Below are 22,786 nucleotides of genomic sequence, written 5' to 3'. Positions count from 1 at the left end.
TTTAGGCCCTGAGGTAGAGGGAATATCAAATGCTCTCCAGGTACATCTGTGTCTGCTCGGCTAACTTTCTGGAACTAGCAGAGTTTGAATAAAAAATGCTTTTATATTATTCTGTCTCATCTAGGCAGCATGAAATACTCCCTAGAAGAGGCAACTCTATAAATTCTCTTTGGAAGTTATCTCAAAGTTTAATGGACCTCTCAATTCAAAAATTATTCCTTCTGTATGATCTGCTTCTCACTTTTCATAGTTCAAAGCAAATTTCCTCTTACTGTTCATAGGTTTTGGGGTAATGACAGACAGCCATGGCATTTGTTGGCACTGAGGGCAGGATCAGTCCTGGACTGAGCCAGGGCTACTTCCCTGTGTATAAATTCACCCTATATAACCCCCTGTGACCCACCACACCTGATATAATACAGAAAAACTGACTTTCCATTAACTGCATAGAATTCATATAACTGAGGCAATATTTGAGGAAAACAAAAGGTTTAGGACTATCATTTAAAGCAAACAAAATCTGGGTAAAATTTATTAATACAAACAGGCTTTGAAATCCGAGCTAATGAATAATCTAGATAAAATTACATATAAGAGAAAGTGAGGGGAAAGGGAAAAAACAAGGGAGAGAAATGAATTACAGTAGATGGGGTAGAGAGAGAAGATGGGAGGGGAGGGGAGGGGAGGGGGGATAGCAGAGGATAGGAAAGGCAGCAGAATACAACAGACACTAGTATGGCAATAGGTAAAACAGTGGATGTGTAACCAATGTGATTCTGCAATCTGTATACGGGGTAAAAATGGGAGTTCATAACCCACTTGAATCAAAATGTGAAATATGATATATCAAGAACTATGTAATGTTTTGAACAACCAACAATAAAAATTTTAAAAAAGAATAATCTAGATATTACTAAGGAAATGCAGTGTCAACGCTTATAAGTGTGTATAGAGACTAAAATGTTCACACCACACATTGCCAGAGGATGGAAGGACAGAGAAGAATTTAATATCAGTATTTATTGGCAAATGCATTCTCTGGAAAACAGGTAGTTATAAAGCACTTAAAACTTTTGTCCTCTTAAATAATTGAAATACTCTCTAGTCATCTTGTTTACATGCTTAGTTTACTTAGCAGAGCCTTCCCTGTGTAGGGGACAGGGGTAAAAGCTGTGGCCTGACCTCGGTTGCCTATAGGCATCGGCGTCTGAAGCCAAGCAATTTGACTGCCACCCACATGGACAGGCCGTGGAGGTCACCGCCTGGGGAGGAGAACGAGCCCTCACAGCCTGTGGCTGGACTTCTTCTGTCTCTTGAGGTGATGGCACCCAGAAAATAATTTCCTCCCTCTTCCTCAGCTGCAGGTGGTCCATTTTGAACGGAGCTTCTGGACATTTTTTAAGGAAGAAGAGCAGTTGAGGGACCATGAATGACTCAGTTCCCACTGACAGGCACTTCTCACTCAGGAGTGGCCTGGCCCCCTCCTTTACTTGGGGAACAGTAACTTCAGAACTGAACCGCCCTTTTGTCTCCATATTTCTTATTTTCTCTTTTCCTTCTCCTGTCTCAGTGTGGCTGTCTTCTTGGTCTACACCTCCCCTCACTGAGTCTTTGGTCTACTTGATGATGAAAGGGCGCTCACGGTCCTTATTGTTGAAATCTAGGGAATTAAGGCCTTGAGAGCTCTGTTTCCTTAAAGTAGAGCCATCCTACTGAGTTGACTTTGAAATTTGTGGATGAACCCAAACTGATTTTTTTTTCCCCCTGTGAGTTAAGCATCCTTAATTAGGAAGAAGGAGAGGAAAAAAAAAAGGTTCCCTGCCCTGATGGAGATTGCAGATGAAACTGTTATCACAGCCCTGCTCTGGTGGTGTGTCCGGAGCCCCGGGAAATGAGCGGGGAAGGCCCCTGTGTGCTGCAGTAGCCAATCCTATAAACAAGCTCAGTTCATTAACCTTCCCGCCGGCGTCAACGTGCCTGCAGTTGGGGGCAAATGACCATTAGCTTTAAGTTGGGGTTTCCTGGCTTTGTAAAGCCTGCCGACTCGAACGTTCTTCAATTGTGTTCGGGATATGTGTATTTCCCAGTTTTTACAGTATTCTGTTTAAAGGAATGAAGAAAGAGACATTAAATATTTATTTTAGTTGACAAGATAAATGACAGCTGCTAAGAAGAAGATATCTGGCAATTTTGAAATCTAGGTTTGTTTGTCCACTTCTAAAACATGCCCATTGTGTGTGTGTGTGTGCGCCTTTCAATGGATGTTATGTTAATTAGATTAGAAAAACATCTTATGAAGCTGATTATAATATTTACTTTGAACATTTTAATTAAAAGATTCTAATCTTGAAAGGAAATTTAATTCCTCCAGGAAATAGAATCATATCTTTCCTAGAATGCCTGTAAACTCATTATTGAGGGTCTCTAGAAAATTCTAGACCTTCCCAGGAATGGGAGCAGCTTATCTGGAAAATCAGTGAGCCTGTAAATGGCCAGCTATTGTTAGCAGGGCCACCAGAATGGTTTCAGTTCCCAGGCTAAGCCTGAGATGCATTTGACTCAAAAGACAAGCTGTTCGGTTGTAGGGCCAGCACCTTTCTACCACCTTATTCTCCTTTTGTCTTCACCAAGCCAAGGTGCCCTTGAGTGCTCCCCCCAGGGTCAGCTTCAGCGAACAAGTCATTGCCAATGAGCTCAGAGACCTCTTTAGTCCGAGCTAAGTGAGGGGACAGATCTTCCTGCTGTGAGACCAGCTGCCTGGTATAAGGGGCAGCTGGAATCTCACTGGAGAAACTACTGCTGGGCGATGAGCTGAGACCTGAGCCTCTCAGCCCAGATGAGCTTCCCACTGTGTGAAAGGCTCTCACTTCCCAAATCTCATCCCAGCAGACAACTTGCCTCTTTGCTGCTCACATTAATTCCAGACACCTTAAAGAGAAAAGATGGATTGGATGTCCTGAGGGTTGCTGCAGGCTGTGTGTGCACGCTCCAGGACATATTGATGCCATTAATCCTGCTTAAGGAAGAAAAGTAGATGCTTAGTGCCAGGTTCCTAGCAGTGCTGGGAGAGACAGGCTTCGGCCTGTCTGCTGGCCAGGTGCTAAAGTACTTACTAGGCTTCCATTGTAGAGGAGGCAAAAGGAGAAGGTGACCCTTGAGTTCAGGGACTGACAGAGAAGGGTATGAAGAGTCAAATGCATGCTCTTGGTGATACTGCATGCCCTTTAGGACTTCCTGAGGAGACAGTCGTGAGGGCTGGAGGAGTTGGAGAGGGCTCTATGGATCTGGCCATGCAAAAGTCAGGGCTTGGAAAAACTGGAGGAGAAGAGGCCTAAAAGCCTGGTGGCAGGAATGAGTTTGCCAGGGCTAGGGAAGTGTGATAGCAGGGCCACCAAAACAGAGAGCACATGGCACAATGGCATACTGCAGATTAGTTGAAAATCAAGTTGCTTGGAAGATGGAGACTGGATTTGGGTGGGGGGGGGTGTTGGAATTCAGGCAGTTGACTCTTGCTGTGCTTGGCAACATGAAACTCTGTGGGTACTTAACTAAGGGGATGCAGGAGGGAAAGATTATTTTAGGTGAATTAAATCTGCAGGTCACCCAGTTTGTAGCTCAAGGTCATTCCGGTAGAGGGTAATCCACATGCAAAGTGGAAATTCCATGGGCCCAAGTGGGGAAACAGCAGTCTTTGTCTCTGTGTTAACCAGGAGTGAGGAAGAGCCGGGGAAGGGGAGCCCACCTGTGCTAAGATTCCACTCTGCTTCCTGTTTCTATCTCCCTCTTCCTGTTCTACATTCCCATATGGATGCCGATGGGCATCCTCTGATACCTAGAGGTCATGTGTCTGAAGCAGCTCATCATGACAAGCCTCAAGCAGCACTTCTAATTTGTGATAGGCCAGCTAAACAGGAGAATGAAGGGGGAAATGTGTGAGATAACAAAGATTGTGAAAAATACTTTTGGTGTGACACGGGAGAGGGATCAGCCCAAGAACATGGTGGCTCTTGGGCAGGGCTTTGTTGATTCTGATGATTCCAGCACAGATCCAAGGGGGTAAAGTGATTCTTCATGGTTCACCACATTGTGTCTTTTCCCTGCCTACTTCCACCCAAATCAGACTCCCTACAGAATGAAGGCAAGGGCCTTTGGGACAGCTGCACCCTTCAGAGTCTCCTGTTTTTCAGGGAGGGTAACAAGGAGGTGCACTTCTCCACCTGGCTTCCTGTTTCTTCCTCTCAGCTTCTTCTGCCCTCCTTCCCTTCTTCATAGAGGGAGAGAACAGCAGAAGCAGCTGAGGAAGGCAGACCCAGGATGCCTGAGGCCATGGGCAGCTCCTGAGAAGAAGCATCCAGGCCCTGAGGTTTTAGTGCAGATGGGCTCCTGACTCCTCCCTTCTCTGTGGTCAGCACAGAGACCAACACTGCTGTTTCCCCACTTGGGCCCACAGAATTTCCACTTTGCATGTGGATCACCCTCTACTAGAATGAGCTTGAGCTCGTAATCAGGAGCCTCGACTTTCACTTTGGCTCTGTCCCTGGATACTTGTTGGACATCAAGCAAATTGTCTGCCCTCCTCTGTCTCCATTCCTTTATCTGAAAACTTGTGGAGTGGGGGTGTGAGCCCCTTCAGTGGTTCTTGTGTGTGTATGGCGGGGGCAGGGGTGCTATTCTTCCCTTACAGAATGACCTCAGGAAGAGCAGAACAGCAGGGGTTTGGCTAGACCCACAATTGCAGGTTGAACATGATGGTTGCTTGAATAAACAGCGTGACCAGGAAGTCCAGGTTATATTCACCTTTTATTTCATCTTCTGGGTTTAACTTCTTTTTTTTTTTTTTTTTTTTTAAAGAGAGAGAGAGAGGGATGGGTTTAACTTCTTGAGCCCCTGCTCACATGCTCTGTGAAGTTCATGTGGTTTTTCTTCCTCACATGCTTTTTTTTTTTTTTTTAACATTTAGAATCACAGAACTGATTGGTTACCACCCCGAGGAGCTGCTTGGCCGCTCAGCCTATGAGTTCTACCATGCACTGGACTCAGAGAACATGACCAAAAGTCACCAGAACTGTAAGTTCCAGAGTGCCCCATGGGACATCCCTGTGTTGGTAGAATCTGGCCTTGAGTGGGGTGTGACTGATGAAACAGAAGACTGGGTCACTTCCTTCCTATAGCTGCCATCTTGTGTGGCACATAATAGCATGCCTTCAAGTCGTTAGAGAATCAAGGCCTATAGAATGCTTCCATGCACATTAGAGAAAGGACTCTTCCTCCAAGGAACAGACACACCCAAGCCAAGGCCTACAGCTTGGAGAGTGGAGGGTGCACTGCATCTCAGTCCCCACATGCCACCTGCACTGGGCATTCTTCTGTACACCTTTTGGGACAGCCCTGTACAGAGTAATACAAAACAGCATGAAATCAGCTTGGGCTTGTGCTATAAAGGCAAGAACATCTGTGCATAGAAGAGGAGGGATGGGGAAATTAAGGAAAGAAGAAAGGGCACCTAAGTTGGATCTTGAAGGATAGAGAAGGATGGGGCTCCACAGAGGGGAAGGAAGTATGACACCCACTTCAGACCAGGTGTGGGTGCAGCCCTACAAGGTCACCTGCCAGATCAACATAACTTTAGAAGAGGCTGTCCATGTGACAAGGTGTGGGGGAATGGAAACTGCTCTGTAGCTTGCAGGAACCCTGCCTAACTCAAGGATTCTAGAATAGAGCTGTCCAGTAGAACTCTGTGCCGTGAAAATGTTCCACCTGCAGATGTGGCCTAAGCAGCACTTGAAATATGTCTAGTGCAACAGAGGAACTGAACTTTTTAGAATTTAAATGATATAAATTTAAATAACCAAACTTGGCTTGTGACCACCATGTTAGACAGGGTAGTTCTAGAACGTTCACTTGGCCATGTTCACAGTTCCACCTTGCCATGTGCAGGTGATCGAGGGTGATTTCCTCAAAGCCAAACAACCCATCAGCAAGGACTCTGGGCCTATAATGCTATATGTGGCCCACCATGAACCACAGAAATTGGTAGAATTGATTTCTTCCCTAGGAGATCTTATTTCTGGAGAAAAAAAGGGGACTGTGGGCTCCTTGGCTTATATTTTTAACTTTGGCATCTCACATAATGCCTGGTACAGTATGGTAGACAGAGATGCTGAGAAGACCAAAGGATTAAAGATGGTTTAGAATGAGGTCTGAGAAGATTCTCAGTGGCCCTGATGGCAAAGAAGAAAATGGATATGTAGATATTTGTCCCTGTCCTATATCTGTCCCTCCCTCCCTCCCTCTCAAGGTCAGGACAGCTAAGGTTGAGAGCAGCTAGGAGCTGCTGAATTGTCACAGGGTTTCTAATTGGCCCCTCTGTTTCCTCCTTGTGGCTTTTTTGTGTTTGATCTGACAGTACAACAGGGACCATTATCGTATCTCAGAGAAATTCTCTACTTTCCCACTGTCTCAGGGAAATTTCCCACTCTGTGCTTTCTGGCAGGGGGAAAAAGAAAGAAAGAAAGAAAAACAACCACGTAAATCCAGTCCTACTCAGGGACCCAGGAATGACGAAGGGAGGATGAAGTACCTCCCTGTGCCCATGAATATGCCCCCGTCATAACCTGCCCCTGATGTAGGATATGGCTTTGGCCTTCCCTCTGGGATTCCCCAGGCCTTTGTGGTCTTCAAGGGATTCCTGCTACCGAGGCATGTTGGCAGAGGCATGCAGGCTCTGGACCGAGGGCCTGGCTCTAGCCAGCTGATCCCCTGATTCCCTGGGGTCTGGCTTTCCGAGCCTCTCTGCCTTTAGATGTAAAGTTGGGGAAAAGCCCAGCCTTCTAAGCCAAGGGGGAAGTCAAAGTAGGGGACAAATGTAAAAAGTCTCTGAGCACCTTGGAGGACAGTATTATACTTTATCTTTAGGAGGGGGTACTACTGCCGAAGGTAGCAAAAATTATGACTTGTCCCGAGGAATATACAAGGATTTCCCCACCTTCTTATTAGAACTCCTTTGATCTGTAAACAGTGCCAGGATAAGAGTTTGTCATATCAGTTTTCTGCTGACTCTAGGGATAATCTGCAGGGTTTTCTGTTCCCTTGCTGTCATTTTACTGGATCCGGGTGTGTATGCGTCGGGCACAGTTAAAGGTGATTCACAGCCCAAAAAGAATCACAGGCTCCCTTCTTCCTCAGTGGGAGCCACGTTAACACTGCCCTGAGCTCAGAGCCCAGTGTTCAGCCAGCAAGGTCATGTCCAGCAGAGCGAAATCCATATGAGTTGGAAATTGGGTCAGCATCAGTAATGACAGGAGTCAGTCTGCAGAGGGGGTGTATGTGTGTGTCTCATTTTGGGGGGGCAGGGGGTACTGCCAATAAAGTTGCATATACATTCACACCATGTTGTGGAGTAACTGGAGGCTCAGGTTTGAGGCAAGTCCAGGTCTATACACTGAGATCCCAAATTGACACATGTCTGTGTCAGCCTGGAAATGCTTACCATTGCAATCAATGACCAGGGAAGGTCCATCTTCAACCAGATTAAGATAATTGAAAGCCATCATTTCCAGGTGGATTAATAATTTATACATCATTACTCTCAGAGGAGGGGTTGGAGGTTGGCTTCTCTTTGTCGTATAAGGACATTATGTGCTCTTAGGAAAACAAGATTAAAGGCCATAAAAAGCCTATCTTGCTACCAAGTAGCAGGCCCCTCACCAAGGCTGGCATTAATGAGCAGATGAGAAGAAAGCTGGTGTTAATTATATTCTGGGACAGAGCAGGCCCTTGTCTGCAATTATTAGAAATGTAGTTACAACCTCTGCTTGCTGTACTGTTTAATCAAAAAGAATAAGAACCCTGAACTTGGTTTGCATTAAGGGCCATCTAAATAAGTTAATTCCAGGCATTTGAAATTGTGCAAGAATTGTTTCATTGCAGCCGGGGAGCCTGGATAGCACAGAGAAGACAACAATTGCTCCTTTGGTCAAGGAGTCCATGGGGGCTTAGGACAGTGGCAACAGAAAATTCTACCTTCCCACTCAATTTTGACTCAAGATAATGTAGTCAAAGAACACTGACCTGGGAGCCACAAGACCTGATACCTAGCCTAGACTCTGTCACTGTTGTCCTATGTGATGATAAACAAGTCACAATCCTTCCAGCCTTAGTTTCTTCATATTTAAAGATGCTATATCTCCTCCCTTGATAAAGGATTGGATGAGAATGATACAACCACTTTGGAAAATGTTTTGGCAGCTTCTTATAATAGGAACATATGCTTATCGGATAATCTAAAGATGGCCCTCAAAGTTGCCCCCACAAGAACTAAAAATATATATCCTTACAAAGATGTGAACACAAATGTTCATAGGTCCTTTATTTATAACAATCCCAAATTGAAAACTTAAATATCCAGATGGTGTATCCATAAAAATGGAATATTATTCATCAGTGAAAAGGAACGAGCCCCAAATGCCTGGAACAATATAATGAATCTCAAAAACCTGCTGAGCGAGTGTGATGAAGCCTGATGCAAAAGGGTATGCACTCTTTTTGTGAGATTTCACACGTATGAAAATTTAGGAAAAAAAGAAAACAATATAGAGGGACAAGAGATCAGTGGTTGTCTGGGACCAGGGATGGGAATAGCGAATGTCAGGAGGCATATGGCTTTGTGGGAATAACGGGGAAATTCTCTACCATCACTATGGTGATGGGCACACAGGCGTGAATATTCGTCAAAACTCATTGCACTACGTGCTTAAAATGGGTGCATTTTTACAGAAGGCCAATTAAACCTCAATAAGGTTTGTTTTTACAAATGGAAAGCACACGGAGTTTGGTGTAGGAGTCTTCAATTTAGACTGATCCTGTGTACCGTTTCTACTGAAGAGGCCTTTCAGCAAATTACTCAGTAGTTCTCAGCAAAAGCAAATCTGCCCAGGCTGCAGTTTCTTCAGAGGTAAAACTGAAGTCATCATAGGTCGCTCATGGTGTTGCTTGTTTGGTGAGGTAACAATGACACTGAGCCTCACCGAGTGCCTTAGGTGCCAGGCACTGATCTAATTGCTTTGCAGAAATGAATTCATCTCATGAGACCGTTTTGGACACTGCAAAGCACTGTGCTCATGTAAGTTACATTAATTCCTGCACCTTGCAGGTGCTTGTTAAATTTTTGAAGAGGGTAAACTGTGCCAAGCAAAACACAAGCTTAATGGTTTACAGGCAGCGTTACTGTGAACCGAGCTGCATCCCTCCACTTCAGGGGCTAGTGAATGGGGAGGGGGCCCACAAGCCCACCAGGAGAAATGGAGAGACTCTGTCTACAGAAAACCTGTATATTCTCCCAGGGGGTCCCTGTGACATTATCTGCAAACGTGTAACATAACTGTTGGTGACAGGCCCTGATCACTATACATACTAGTAGCTTTGGGAAACAGGTGACTTTTCTCATACAACATTTGTGTAGCCAATAAGCCAGGCAAGTGCGTTTGGCCCTTAGTATGAACAGTGGTATACCAGATAGCTAATAATTATTATCATTACTTCTACTGGTATCAATACCTTTTGCAGAGGAGGAAACCTTTCCCAAAGTCCCCAAACTAGTAAGATTACCTGGCCTGTCCATCATGTGCCTCTTTCCAGTTCTCTGTGACTTGGGGGTTTCGGAGCTGGAATTCTTTCATTCCTAAGGAATGAAAGCAGATGGACAAGTCGGAAAACTGTCAGCAATTCTCACAGTAGTAGTCATTAGAATAAAGGGATTTATCAATTCCTTTTCAATGACAGCAGATAGAGCATTGTGGGCCAAGCACAGGCCAGGATGGGACTCCCCTTCCCCAATGTTTTTAGATAATAAACACAGGATCCCCTTCTCAATGCATTTTAGACAGGAGAAAAAAAAAACCCTAAAATGAACAGAATAACCTGGGAAAGGAGAGAAGCCATAAGCAGGTCAGCAGCCCACGGGGCAGCTGAGAGGAGTGCAAGGACTTTCCTCAGCTCGAGAGGAGGCTGTGGGGGCTGCTGGGGTCCCGGCCCTTCTGGACCCCAGCTGGAGAGTGGAGTGGTTTACCTCAAAGCTTCTCTGGTCCTAAAGGTGGAGGATGGCCATGAAAGCAAAGGAACCAACATATTTGTATCCACAAGCAGGGCATTGGTGACGTGCCTGCTGCAGAAGGTGGCTCTGAGGTCAGCCTTTCTCCACGCTGTGTGCAAGACCCCCACTTCCTAGAGTGCATTACAGGGCAGGGGCTTCCTTTCACTTGAACCCCATGAGGAAAGCAGGGCAGGGGCTGCTCTGGACTCTGCTCACAGGTGAGCTGGTCCAGGAGCCTCACTCAGGAAGATTGGGGACAGGATATTGCAAAGCTTCAGAGTAAGTGGGTCCCCTCTAGCTGTACAGCTGTGGGCAAGTCCTGTGCCCTCTCTGAACCTCCTTTGCCTACATTGAAAATGAAGAGTTGGCCGAGATGACCTCTAAGCTCCCTCCCAGCTCCCTCTCCCTGGTCCCCACTGTCTTAGACCCAGTTCTATCTGTCCCCCTGTACACCTGACCTCCTTGGGAATATCCTGAGCCTGTGGTGCACACCACTCCCCTACCTCTCTCACCTCAGGCTCCATTTCTCCTCCCCTAGTGTGCACCAAGGGACAGGTGGTGAGTGGCCAGTACCGAATGCTTGCAAAGCATGGGGGCTACGTGTGGCTAGAGACGCAGGGGACAGTCATCTACAACCCTCGCAACCTGCAGCCTCAGTGCATCATGTGCGTCAACTATGTCCTGAGGTAAGTGTGTGAGGGCTGATGGGCTTTGGGACCTGGTGCGCAGGAGTGCCTGAGAGCCACAGGCATGGGGACACCCAGCCTCTCAGAACCCTGGGCACCGCCTCTGGGAGCTGTTGACAGTAGTAATCCTTGAGCCTGAGAGGACTTCCCATGGAGATCTTAAGAACTGGGATCCTTAGGATTTTCTTCTGCCCCTTCCCACTTATCTGTCATTACACTGTGGTACATAGGGAGGCAGAAAGCACACAGTAGTCACTTAATATTTTCTGAATGGGGAAATGAGCAAGAGAATGGTTCGTGCTTTCTGGGAAAAGCAGATCTAGCCACTTCCCTCTACAGTATATGGGAAGAATACCTGAAAACCTCATTGTGAGGGTGAAACAAGCAAAAGTGTCCACCCTCCTGCATACCCCCCCAGCTCAACACAGTCTAAGGCAGCACCCCAAACAGGTGCACGTGTATACAGGATGCCCCTTCCCTCACTGCCTCCACAGCTCACAGGCCTCCGTTGTGTGGCTGTTCACAAAATGCCAGTGTCCCTGCCCATCACTTAGTCGGAGAGGCGTGGCTGTCAGAGTTTCTGTGTGCCTAGGGAAGCCAGAGGATATTACTGGAAAATGCAGAAGGTCTCAATGGCTCTCTTGTCCCATTAGTGAGATTGAGAAGAACGACGTGGTTTTCTCCATGGACCAGACTGAATCCCTGTTCAAGCCTCACCTGATGGCCATGAACAGCATCTTTGACAATAGTGGCGAGGTATCTGAGAAGAGTAACTTCCTGTTCACCAAGCTGAAGGAGGAGCCCGAAGAGCTGGCCCAGCTGGCCCCCACCCCAGGAGATGCCATCATCTCTCTGGATTTCGGTGGGTGCTTTCAGCTGAGCTGAGCCCATCCCTCTTGGGACTAGGGATGGTTCTTACCAAAACAGGCCTTCCCAGCTACAGCTTTTCCTAAACCAGAGCTGTCCCTGGCCCTCCCCCAACATCTTGCTATCGTCTGTCAGCAGCCAGGCTCTGCAGGACATGAAAGAAGCCTATGTGCCCTTGCCACCAAGACCATCCTAAATCTGCCCTCGTGAAGCACTGAGGGAGGTGGTCGTGAGAGCCGCTGCTTCACCACAGGCAGGGAGAGTCGAGCAAGGGTTGGGGGGATGTGGACATTGCCCCAGAGACAGGGTGGATCCCCTCCTAGATCTCGAAGGATGGCCGGCTTGTTTAGAGGGAGAATTAAATTGGGATATGGGAGGGAAAATTCCAGAAGGGCCAGGAGTCAGCCCTCAAATGCCCAACTTGATTAAAATGTTTGCCTGTCTCCCCGGGATACAAGTCATATGGTTCCCAGCGTTCCTGACCCTTCCCTGCTCCCCTCCTGGAGACACCCTAGCAGGGGACCTGGGAAGCCCCCCTCTCTAGGTAGCCGCCCTCCTCTGGCCTTTCTATGGTGATGGAAGAATCACCACCCCTGTCTCTGCTCACCTTTTCCCTCTCGGGTGCATTCTTGAGAGGCCACGTGAGAATCACTTCAAAGAATCATAAAGGGCAAGTGGGCCCTTGCACCAGACACTTGGTAGCCCCTGTTTCTTGGTAATAAATCCTGAGGCCAGTGGCCCAGTACTTCTGCCATCACTTCCTCCTCTATATTCTGGATTGCTTTTCAGGAAAAGTAGCTCTGGATAAGTTTAGTTTGAAAATGAACTGCTCCAAGAGCCTGCTCCCTTTACAGGGAATCTGTGCATTGAATCATAGCCCCAGTCAGAGGCCATGATCCACCTGGGGCGCTGAGGGCCGAGCCCCAGGCAGGTTTCAAGACCCTTTCAGGCCCCTTTGTGCACCTTCTTGGCTTCCTCTACCTGGTGCCTGTGGTAGAGAAGTTCAGCTGAGCAGGCCCTTGCCTCCACAGGGAACCAGAACCCCGAGGAGTCCCCCTATAGAAAGGCCATCCTGCCCCCAGGCCAGCCATGGGCTGCAGAGCTGAGGAGCCATGGTGCCCAGAACGAAGTTGGAAGTCTGCCTGCCTTCACCGTGCCCCAGGCGGCTGCCCTGGGCAGCACCACGCCCAGTGCCACCAGCAGCAGCAGCAGCTGCTCCACGGTGAGCTTCCCCAACCCTGGGCGAGAATATGAAGAGGGAGGGCTCCTCTTCCTGAGGGTGGCTGAAGGGACGGCCCTTCTCTTCCTCCAGTTATCACAGAGTCCAGAACATGGCCATTCACCTGCCAGGGCTTAGAGCTGCTGGCTGACTGTTGGTATCCATTCCCCACCCGCATCAAAATGGTGATTCCTTGAAGAGCTTTGAGCACCTAGCTTGTCCCTGGGCAGGTCATAGGGCTGCCGTTGCAGAACCCCACTGGCCACAGCCTTTATCCTTTTTGCTTCTCAAGACACTCCGTAAAGTGATAGGAACTTTATTTTGTGATGAGGACACTGGTATTCAGAGAGGCTGGCGACTTGATCTAATTCACACGGCTCATCAATAGCCCCTCTACAAATACTTGGTGGAAGAGAGTTGAGTGGGTCCAGGAATGTATTTCTCCTTCCACATTGGATTTCTGGGGGAGACTAGTGCCATGTCCTTGACTCAGTCCCCCTTCTTCCTGATCCCCAGCCCAGCAGCCCTGGAGACTATTATTCATCTCTGGGGGATGACCTCAAGATTGAAGTGATAGAGAAGCTCTTTGCCATGGATACAGAGTCAAAGGACCAGTGCAGCACCCAGGTAGGTCACCATGCAGCAGACACAGTGGTGTGCATGCCTGTGCTCTGGTGAGTGGCAAAGATGCCTGTCCATCCTTCTGTTGCAAAGACCACTGGGGAAATTTGGCTGAGGTCCCTAAAATGAGTGAAGGGACAGGGAGCTTAGGGTCACCCCACCTTCCACTCCTGTCCTCTGCTCTACCTGTGTTAAATCCAGAGCGTCCATGTTTAACTCTCAGCTTATTTACCTTCTACTTACTTGGGTAACTTTCTTTTTGCACATGCAAACCAAAACTACAATACCGAACCTTTCTTTAAGGAAGCCGTCCTCTTCAAAAGCTCATCCAGATTCACAAAACATTTCTAATAACAGGGGACAATTACTCCCTTCCCAAATACATTCATCATAGAATCTGTCATTTTATTTGAAATTCATTTTTAAATGATATCTGATTGACAAACTTTCATTTATACACAGCTTCATAAGGCCTCACGTTTTTGCACAAACATAAAAGGATGAGGTGGGTGGACAGGTGTGTGTTTAACAAAACCCCAGGGAAAATCATGACTCCCCCATTTGTCTGGAGTTATTCATCCAGATCTCCCCCTTTTATCCTGCCTGGCAGACATTCCATCTGTTCCACAAAATAACTGGAACTACCTGCTTGTGCTGTTTCCTATAGTTGTGACCATTGCTAAGCTGTATTCCCAAGTGAGGGGGTCAGTCCCTGAAGTTAATGCTTTCTGCAACTATGCATGAGTATTCCTTGTGGGTCCCTTCCTGACACTGGGAACATAAGTGTGGCCTCCACATACCTGCTGATTGGAATAAAGTCCCCCTGTCCTGGAGCCTGGCTGTGCACTCCACAGATGTACCCTGGGCACCTGTACTGCATGCCTAGGCTTGTGCCAGTCATACGAGGGAGGTGAGGACAAGCTGTCCTGTATCCCCAGGAGTCACGCTGTGAACCACAGGCCTGAGTGTGTCAGGTGACCACTGCAGCTGGAGTAGGAAGGGACAGCTTTATGACAGGGGTGGGGCTTCCCCAACTGGGAAGGCAGGCAGATTGTGATGGGCAGAATGGAGAGCATTTCAGGTTGGGTGTGGAGGTGACACTAGTGAACCGGGAGACTTGTGGAGCCAGATGGAGGGATAGCACAGAAAGGCTGATGACCCCTGACCGAAGACCTTTCTCATTAAATGACCAAGTCTGAGTATTTTGCATGGGGAGCCATTGGAGGTGAGCAGGGGAATAACATGATGAAGTCCTGCTTGAGATGAGTGGCTCTGGTAGGGGCCTTGGAGGGACGAGGGACTGGAATAACACCAACCACTGAGCAGCACTGCCCTTGCTCTGTCTCTCCTCAGACTGATTTTAATGAGCTGGACTTGGAGACTCTGGCGCCCTACATCCCCATGGATGGGGAGGACTTCCAGCTAAGCCCCATCTGCCCGGAGGAGCCATGCTTGCCAGAGAGCCCGCAGCCCGCCCCGCAGCACTGCTTCAGCGCCATGACAAGCATCTTCCAGCCTCTGGCCCCTGTGGCCTCGCATGGCCCCTTCCTCCTGGACAAGTACCAGCAGCATCTGGAAAACAAGAAGACAGAGCCCCAGCACCGGCCCATGTCCTCCATCTTCTTTGACGCTGGGAACAAGGGGTCCCTGCCACCATGCTGTGGCCAGGCTAGCACCCCTCTCTCTTCCATGGGGGGCAGATCCAACACACAGTGGCCCCCAGATCCACCATTACATTTTGGGCCCACAAAGTGGCCTGCTGGGGATCAGCACACTGAGTCCTTGGGGGCATCGCCATTGGGGCCCCCCATCGCCTCACCCCAAGTCTCCTTGTTCAAGATGAGGTCAGTGGCAGAGACCCTTGGCTACATCTGCTGGGGTTAGGCTGGGCAGGGAAGGGACAGACAGGCACTCACCCATGGGATAGCTGGAGCCCCAGAGATCTCCCACCCCCAGGCCTCTGATCCCTTTAGACCTTCTCTGAACTCTGAGCGCCTTCCTATGGCCCAAGTCTCCCACTGCAGTGTCCTCTACTGACCACGTGAGCACTTGCCTTCTCTCGGCATCTTTTAATCTCTCCAATAAGCCCCATTTCAACCAGCTGGAAGCTCGCTAAGTCTCAGTGGTTTACATGTGACTTTGCTTCCATGGGGTACGTGACCTTCACGGAGCGTCCCAGCTGATCTTCAGTGGGAAGCAAGAGGGAGCAGAGCAGCTTAGGCAGGGGAGTGATGGAGGCAAAAGAAATCCCTTAGGGACTAATGTCACCTCATGGGCAGCCACACCCGAGGGTGTGGCATGTGCAGGTGATGCAAGTGGCTTGAACCATTCAGCATCTGGCCAGGTAGAAGAAACGGAGGTTGAGTTACACCTCAACCTCCAGGTATGCGGCCCCCTCTGCCACTCTGCCCTCTGGGTCTGCAAGTCACCCCAGTCATAAAAGAGTTGGGTCCAGGTGAAGGCACCGAGCAGCATGGCTCTAGACAACCTCACGGCCCACTCTCTTGGGCTTGGCAGGTCTGCAAAGGGCTTCGGGCCTCGGGGCCCAGACGCGATGAGCCCGGCCATGATAGCCCTCTCCAACAAGCTCAAGCTGAAGCGCCAGCTGGAGTGTGAGGAGCAAGCCTTCCAGGACACGAGTGGGGTGAGCGATCTCTGACTGGGCAGCGCTGTGGGCACCCTCCTACCCCCAGTCCTCAGCCAGGCTGGTGGGTGACTCTGAGCCTGCTGTGAGCACCTCCAAGTGCCTGTCCGGGCCCTGGGGAGTGGGGTGGGGGCATCTCCATCCCTCTCCCTATATCTGCCTTTCCCACACACAGGGGGACCCTCCAGGCGGCAGCAATCCCCATTTGATGTGGAAACGCATGAAGAGCCTCAGGGGTGGGAACTGCACCTTGATGCCTGACAAACCCCGGAGTGCAAGAGGCCCCACTGGTGAGCAGGCCTGGGCCCCGGGTTTGGGTGGAGGGCTGGGGACTCAGGGTCCATCCTGCTTCCTCCGCTCACTGGCTCCCTGCGCCCTGCTAGGATGGGCCGGTGTTGATGCTGTCGGCAGTCTCTGGGCTCTTCAGTCTCAGGGGCTGGCTGGGGTTCCGAGTACCTCTGTGAAACAGAAGTGCTGCTGGGGACTTCACGGCCCCTTCCCTCCCTCAGATGCTAACACTTTCATTCTCTGGCCTTGGTCTTTCAGATGACTTCACTCAAAACCCCATGAGGGGCTTGGGCCAGCCCCTGAGACACCTGCCGCCACCGCAGCCACCATCTGCAATAAGCTCCAGGGAGAACACCAAGAGTGGGTTCCCCCTGCAGTGCTGTGCCTCCCAGTACCAGAACTACAGCCTGCCATCAACTCCCAAGGTGTCAGGTGCGTCCTCAGAAGCTGGGGCCCCTCCCAGGGTCTGGTGTGCGTGGAGATCTGACTGGGTAGGGAGATGAGGAACAGCTGCCTTCCTGGAACAATTTAGCACTTGGAAAACTTAAAACAATTGCCTTCACAGAGTCCCTGATGTCCCCTGGTGCTATGCTGGGTACCATTCATGGGATTCTTCAGCCCCCTGGAGTGCTGGGTTTCCCAGGGCCAAGACCACCTCTCTCCTTTCTTTCAGGACCTGCTCGGTGCCAGGCACAGAGAAGTGCTTGGAAATGACTTGCCCAAAGAGCCCCTTGCCAGAGCTCACACACCCTGGTTTAGCACTCCCTGCACAGTTCCCTAGACAGTGCCTCTGACCAGTGAGGACCCCCAGGGGGTGGGTCCAAAATGGGTAAAGCACATCAAGACACCTAACATAGATTCAGGGTAGAGAGCCAAAGGGAAGAATCCAAACCCCAAGGGGCTGGAGCTGAAGGCGGAAGACTGACAGAGTGTGTGTTCAGAGGTGAAGGGCCAGAAGCTGTGATGCAGGAGGGGCTATTAAAGAAGAGAGAGTTAAGGAGAGTGCATGGGATCAGGGTACACAAAGACAGGAGATGGACATCACCAGGTAGGAGATCTTGGCTTTGTGCAAGGAAAAGCTTGATACCGTGGAAAGGTGGCCACCTGGAGAGGCATGGACTCTCCCTCCCTAGAAGTATCGGTGCAGGGGCTGAAGGCCATCTGCCCACAGAGATTTAGAAAGGACCCTCCAGCGATCAGATCACCTCAGGGCTCTTGAGAGTCCAGAACCTGTGTCTTTTACGCGGTTTTTCCTACTGCTGTAGTGCTCAAAGCCCCATCAGCACACGGGGCATCACTCTGAGGTCAGGCAGGAGCTGAAAACAGATGGCAGGAGGATGGCCTGGAGCTCTGGGAGAGGTCACCAGTGGACTGTCTTCTAGAAGGTTCAGTTACAATTGCCAAAACATAGATGGGAAACATTATCTTAACAAGGAGGTTTCTATTTGGCATGAACATTATTTGTGGTTTTAGAAAAACATACCAGACCCTTGTCCTCAGCAGTATAAGTTTGTAAAACTTACAGTTTCATGCTCAGAGCCCCAGGCTGCAGAGCCCCAGACAGCTCTGGGCTTGAATTCCAGCTCTGCTGTTTATCAGCTGGTTGGCAGGCAAGCCAGGAAGTTTCAGTGAGAGATTTGCGATGCATCAAGCTGAGTGACTATTCCTTGAATGTGGAAATCAAGGGGAATTCATCTTTTCAACTCAGGTCATTTCTGAACACTAATAAAAGAAGAGGGGAAATCAGCAAGGGGTGGTGAGCGAATATCTGTTGGTACCACCCCAGTGTGGGCACAGGAGCACCAACGACTGGGGAAGGGAGGGATGGGCCCTGGAGGGCTCTGACTCAGCAGGTCCAGGAAGGAGTGGCCGCAGGGGATGAGGCTCTCCAGATATGTCAAGGGAAAGGAAAGAGCTGCTGAAGAGCTACATGGCCGCCCGGCAGCACCCAAGCCTTCCCCTCCTGGGGTGGCCTGTGACTGTTTCCCCTTTGTCCCTCTACTCATCTGTAGAGCGACCCAGGGATAAGGAGGAATGGGGTCTTTGCACCCTTGGATCTGCAGAGGGACCCTGCACACATGTGGGCGTGCATGTGGCACAGGTCTTACAGGTTCTGAATCCCTTTCCTCCCTGCTGCCAGTGCCTGGTGGGCACGGGGCCAGCAACCTTTGGGGCTCTTCCCAAACCCTCTTCCACACACCCTCCTCCTCCCAGAGCCCTGCCTGTGTGCGGTCTGCTTCCCTCTTTTGAGGGGTTCTCAGTGCTGCTGAGTCTGGAAGCTGTTGCGTTCTCTGCTAGGCCATCCTGTGAGCAGGGAGTAGGTCCTGGAAAGAGCGCTGAAGGAGCACAGTGAAGTCAGGGCTGCCCCCTCTGGCCCCCAGCAGGGACACTGGAGACGCTCCTTTCCTTCTCCTCCCTGCTACTCATGGAACGGATGCTTTGCAGTGTTTGATTTAGGCCTTTAAAATATGATCCCAAACCTTCTTGCAGGCATGGCAAGCCGGCTGCTTGGGCCCTCGTTTGAGCCCTACCTGCTGCCCGAACTGACCAGATACGACTGTGAGGTGAATGTTCCCGTGCCAGGAAGCTCCACACTCCTGCAAGGAGGGGACCTCCTCAGAGCCCTGGACCAGGCCACCTGAGCCAGGGCTTCCTCTGGGCACACCGCTGCCGACGCCGTCCCACCGGCCTCACCCTGCGTCTGTGTTTGCAACTAGGTATCTCTAACACCAGCACACTTTTTACAAGATGTACTTACCTGGTCAGTTTGCCAGGTCACCAAGCAGTGGCCTTTTTCTGAGATGCTCACTTTATTATCCTTATTTTTAAAATACACAGTTGTTTTACTTGTTATGTTTTTTGCTGTCAATTAAAATGTTCTTAAATTTTATAAGATTTTTTTCTCCCTGCCTTCTATTACTTCTAATTTATATTACCCGGAGGTTTCTCTGTCACACACAGTGTCCATACTAATGAATCTGCTGTATGTCTGCCCTCCTGTAGGGAAAGCTTTGGCTCCATTTAACTAAAAAGATTTTTTGTTGTTGTTGTTATTGTTGTTGCCAAAGAGAAAAAGGACTTTGCTTTCCAAGCTTGTTTGTGGCTTCTCTCTCTCAAAGCCCTTCTTTTCTTTTTTGTTTTAAATTAATCACCATATGGTAAATTTCATTCTTTCTTTTCTTTTTAAGCTGACTCTTTGCTCTAATTTTGATATGACTTATATGGGAAAAAAAAAAAAAAGCAATGTGAAGGGCGAACTCCAACGTATGTGGTTACCTGTGAAAGTTGCACAGTGTGGCTTTTCCTAAACTGTTTGGTGTTTCCCCCCACCCCCAATCTGATGGATTTTTTATTATTATTCAAAAGCATAACTGAGTTTTTTAAAGGAAAATTTATATCTGGGTTAAGTGTTTATCGTATATATGGGTACTTTGTAATATCTAAAAACTTAGAAACGGAAATAGAATCCTGCTCACAAAATCACTTTAAGATCTTTTTTGAAGCTGTTAATGTTATTTCTCTCCGCATTGCTGGTGCTGCAGAATTGTACAGTACTCCCACAGGCCTGTACTAACACTGCTAGAGATCTCTCTCTGTTGGCTTTTTGCTTTTGCGACATGCCATAGGTGTGACAAACAATCCAAGACGTGGAATCATTAAGTGGGAGCGTGCAAGCTGTCTTCTCCTCATGTTCTCTATGTATTATGTATGTATGTATGTATGTATTATTATTGCTGCCAGAGGGTCTGATGGCACGTCAGGGGTGGGGGTGGGGAGAATGCTAAGGGAGAGGAAGTGCTTTAACTTTTCTTAAGGTTATGTTGCTAGCCCTTCAAGTGCACTGAGCTATGTGACTCTAACAGTCTCCCACGCGGCACATTAGAATATTTCCAGAACTACCATGAAATGGTTTCAATGGGAATTCATGGAAACAAGTGAGGATTCAAAATGATTTGGTGACCCAGTCCACATCCTCCTAGCTCATGACCTTGGAGCTGGACTGAGAGAGGGTACCAAAGGGTGGGGGCGGGGGCAGCAGGTCCTCACCAGCCCCAGCCTTGTGCCCCTCACTCAAGCCTATGGGCAGACAGCCCTGCAAGGCCAAAGTGCAGCGCCCCCTGCTGGTGGGAAGCAGGTGGACCTCCAGGGATGGCCCCTAGCCTCAGGCCCTCGCTGAGGTCTCTGTCACATGCAGTGACATACATAGGTAGGAAGCACTGAAAATAGTGTTCCCAGAGCACTTTGTAACTCACTGGGCAAGAGGGACAACACCTTTTGGTTTTTAAATACCAATCAACATGGAACTTTTTTCTGTCATGGATACCATAAAAAGTTTCTAAACACACACAACACAAAGTACATCCAGCTAAGAATTTGGTAAGCCCAGAGGGACTTATTGCCAAAATCAAATATTGGCTTTCAAAAGAAATCTAAGATATAAGAGAAAATTACCCACTTGCTGTGTTGCCTAAGTCACACTTGAGCAGCACAGTGTCATCTGACACACGGCGGCAGAACTTGAAGGGTTACCGACATGTAAACTCTGGTGTTTGATTCCCTGTGTTTGTTGCCTCAGCATTAAGGGCATTTTACCCTTGCAGTTTACTAAAACAGTCTGAAAAATATTCCAAGCTTCATATTAACCTTACTTGTCAATATAACAATTTTCATGAACATTATTATATTGTCAAATTCCTACTGACAACATTATAACTGTCTGGGAGCTTAACTTTATAAGGAAATGTATTTTGACACTGATATCTTATTAAAGTATTCTGATCCTATCGCTGCTGGTGGCTCTTATTTCCTGTGGATTTGTCATGGGCTACACCAATGAAAAGTGAAGTACTTATTAAATAGTTTACAGAGAATGAATGATGGCCCTGACCATGAGACCACTGAGGCCAGCTGACAGGAAGACTGGTGAAGGAAGGAAAGAGTATTACTAACACTTGGCAATGCCTAAGCCTGAGAAGCCATGCTGTCTCTTCTGTGTTTCTGCAGGTATTTTTCTATCTGCCTCAGAATACCCCCCACCACCTTTTTTTCATTCTTCTTCTTTTTTGTATCCTGTGGGAACCCAAGGAAAGAAGTCATAGTCTCTACCTTCAAAAAACTACATGAGACAGTTTGAAAGCCATTCTGGTCTATGGGTGTTCATGCTGCACTTTGAGTAAGGTTCCCAAAGAAAGGGCAGCCTGGAATCTAGTAGTTAGAAAGGACTTTACTTTGGAGGTGGCCAGGCTCAACCAGGGACGTCCAGGTCCAATGTAAATGAGAAGAGCAACGATGACCTCAGCCAGAGACAGAACAGTCAAAGCCCAACATTGGACAGGGGCCTGGCAGTTTCCTTATTTTAAATGTGACTTTTGTAAATGACGTCCTCTGAGCAAGCCCCTGCCTCTGTGATGTGACTCTGGAGCTGGTGGAAGGTAGGGGGAGAGCCAGCAGCACCTTTGCTCCCACTGTCAGCCCTCGGAATGGCTGCTGCCCCTTGTGTGTCTGACGGTTTGGTCCATAACATATGGTCTCACATGACCTGGTAGCTCACTTGAGCCTCAGCCTAAGCAACGCTGTGAGTACCCGTTTTACAGATGCAACGGCCTCACACTAAGTGACTTATGCAAGTTCCATGGGAGAAAGAGAACCTGAACCTAGTTTCAGCCAGTAGTTCTCTCTCATGCCCTACATCTGGTTAGGAGGTATATTTTATGACAGGGCCCTGTTTTCACTTTCAAATAGAAAACTCTCATCTATATTGTTTTAACCTTTAGTCCTCCTCCTAATTTTGTGATTATTCATCTCATTTATTTTCTTTCCCAATTTGGTGCCTGGACCTTCAGGTTGAATTTTTTGCACTCTGCCAGGCTCCTACCCACCTTTGCCTGCCATCTTGGACTCCCTGAAAGCATCACCCATACTTTTCTGGAACTCTTCTGTGAATGACACATCTCAACCCAACTTTGGGAGCAGTTGCCTCAGAGCATTTTGGCAAGCTCAGGACTCCAGCCTGGAACAGCATAATCCTGGCACCCAACAACTTCAATGGGCCTGTGGGGTCTTTAATGCTGTCCTGCGGCAAAGTGTTTGGTTTTAACCACACCCAAGGCTGGGATCTGTGCCAAGCTTCTCTTGCTTCCAAATCTAGCAAGGAGGGAACACTACAAAGCCATTGTTCCTGATGGATTAGAGAAACTCAATTTCCTAAAATACTCAAGCAAAAGACATGGGACACACACAAGCCATCACTGCTTTATGTTTTGTCTCAAGCAACTCAGTGAAGACTGGTTTACATACTCCTGATTTCATGTTTTGTTTCAAAATGCAGGTACTTTAGAAATAAATATGTGCCTGCAGAGCCAGGTAGAATT

General features: G+C 48.6%; 1 protein-coding gene across 1 annotated transcript in view; it reads left to right on the top strand.

The window, feature by feature from the left end:
• Window positions 1-21,199, top strand: part of EPAS1 (endothelial PAS domain protein 1) — an 83,219-nt gene extending 62,020 nt beyond the window's left edge. Inside the window, exons 7-16 of the mRNA XM_081264066.1 lie at window positions 4,961-5,067; window positions 10,629-10,776; window positions 11,430-11,638; window positions 12,675-12,865; window positions 13,379-13,489; window positions 14,837-15,327; window positions 16,001-16,127; window positions 16,303-16,417; window positions 16,674-16,847; window positions 18,906-21,199. Coding sequence (XP_081120192.1) covers window positions 4,961-5,067; window positions 10,629-10,776; window positions 11,430-11,638; window positions 12,675-12,865; window positions 13,379-13,489; window positions 14,837-15,327; window positions 16,001-16,127; window positions 16,303-16,417; window positions 16,674-16,847; window positions 18,906-19,057 — 1,825 coding nt within the window. The 3' untranslated portion in view covers window positions 19,058-21,199. The remainder of the gene's footprint in view (window positions 1-4,960; window positions 5,068-10,628; window positions 10,777-11,429; window positions 11,639-12,674; window positions 12,866-13,378; window positions 13,490-14,836; window positions 15,328-16,000; window positions 16,128-16,302; window positions 16,418-16,673; window positions 16,848-18,905) is intronic.
• Window positions 21,200-22,786: the final 1,587 nt, after the last annotated feature.

This window comes from Spermophilus citellus (genome assembly GCF_964194105.1).
Source record: "Spermophilus citellus genome assembly, chromosome: 13".
Taxonomy (NCBI): domain Eukaryota; kingdom Metazoa; phylum Chordata; class Mammalia; order Rodentia; family Sciuridae; genus Spermophilus; species Spermophilus citellus.
This window is presented reverse-complemented; position numbering and strand designations above follow the sequence as displayed.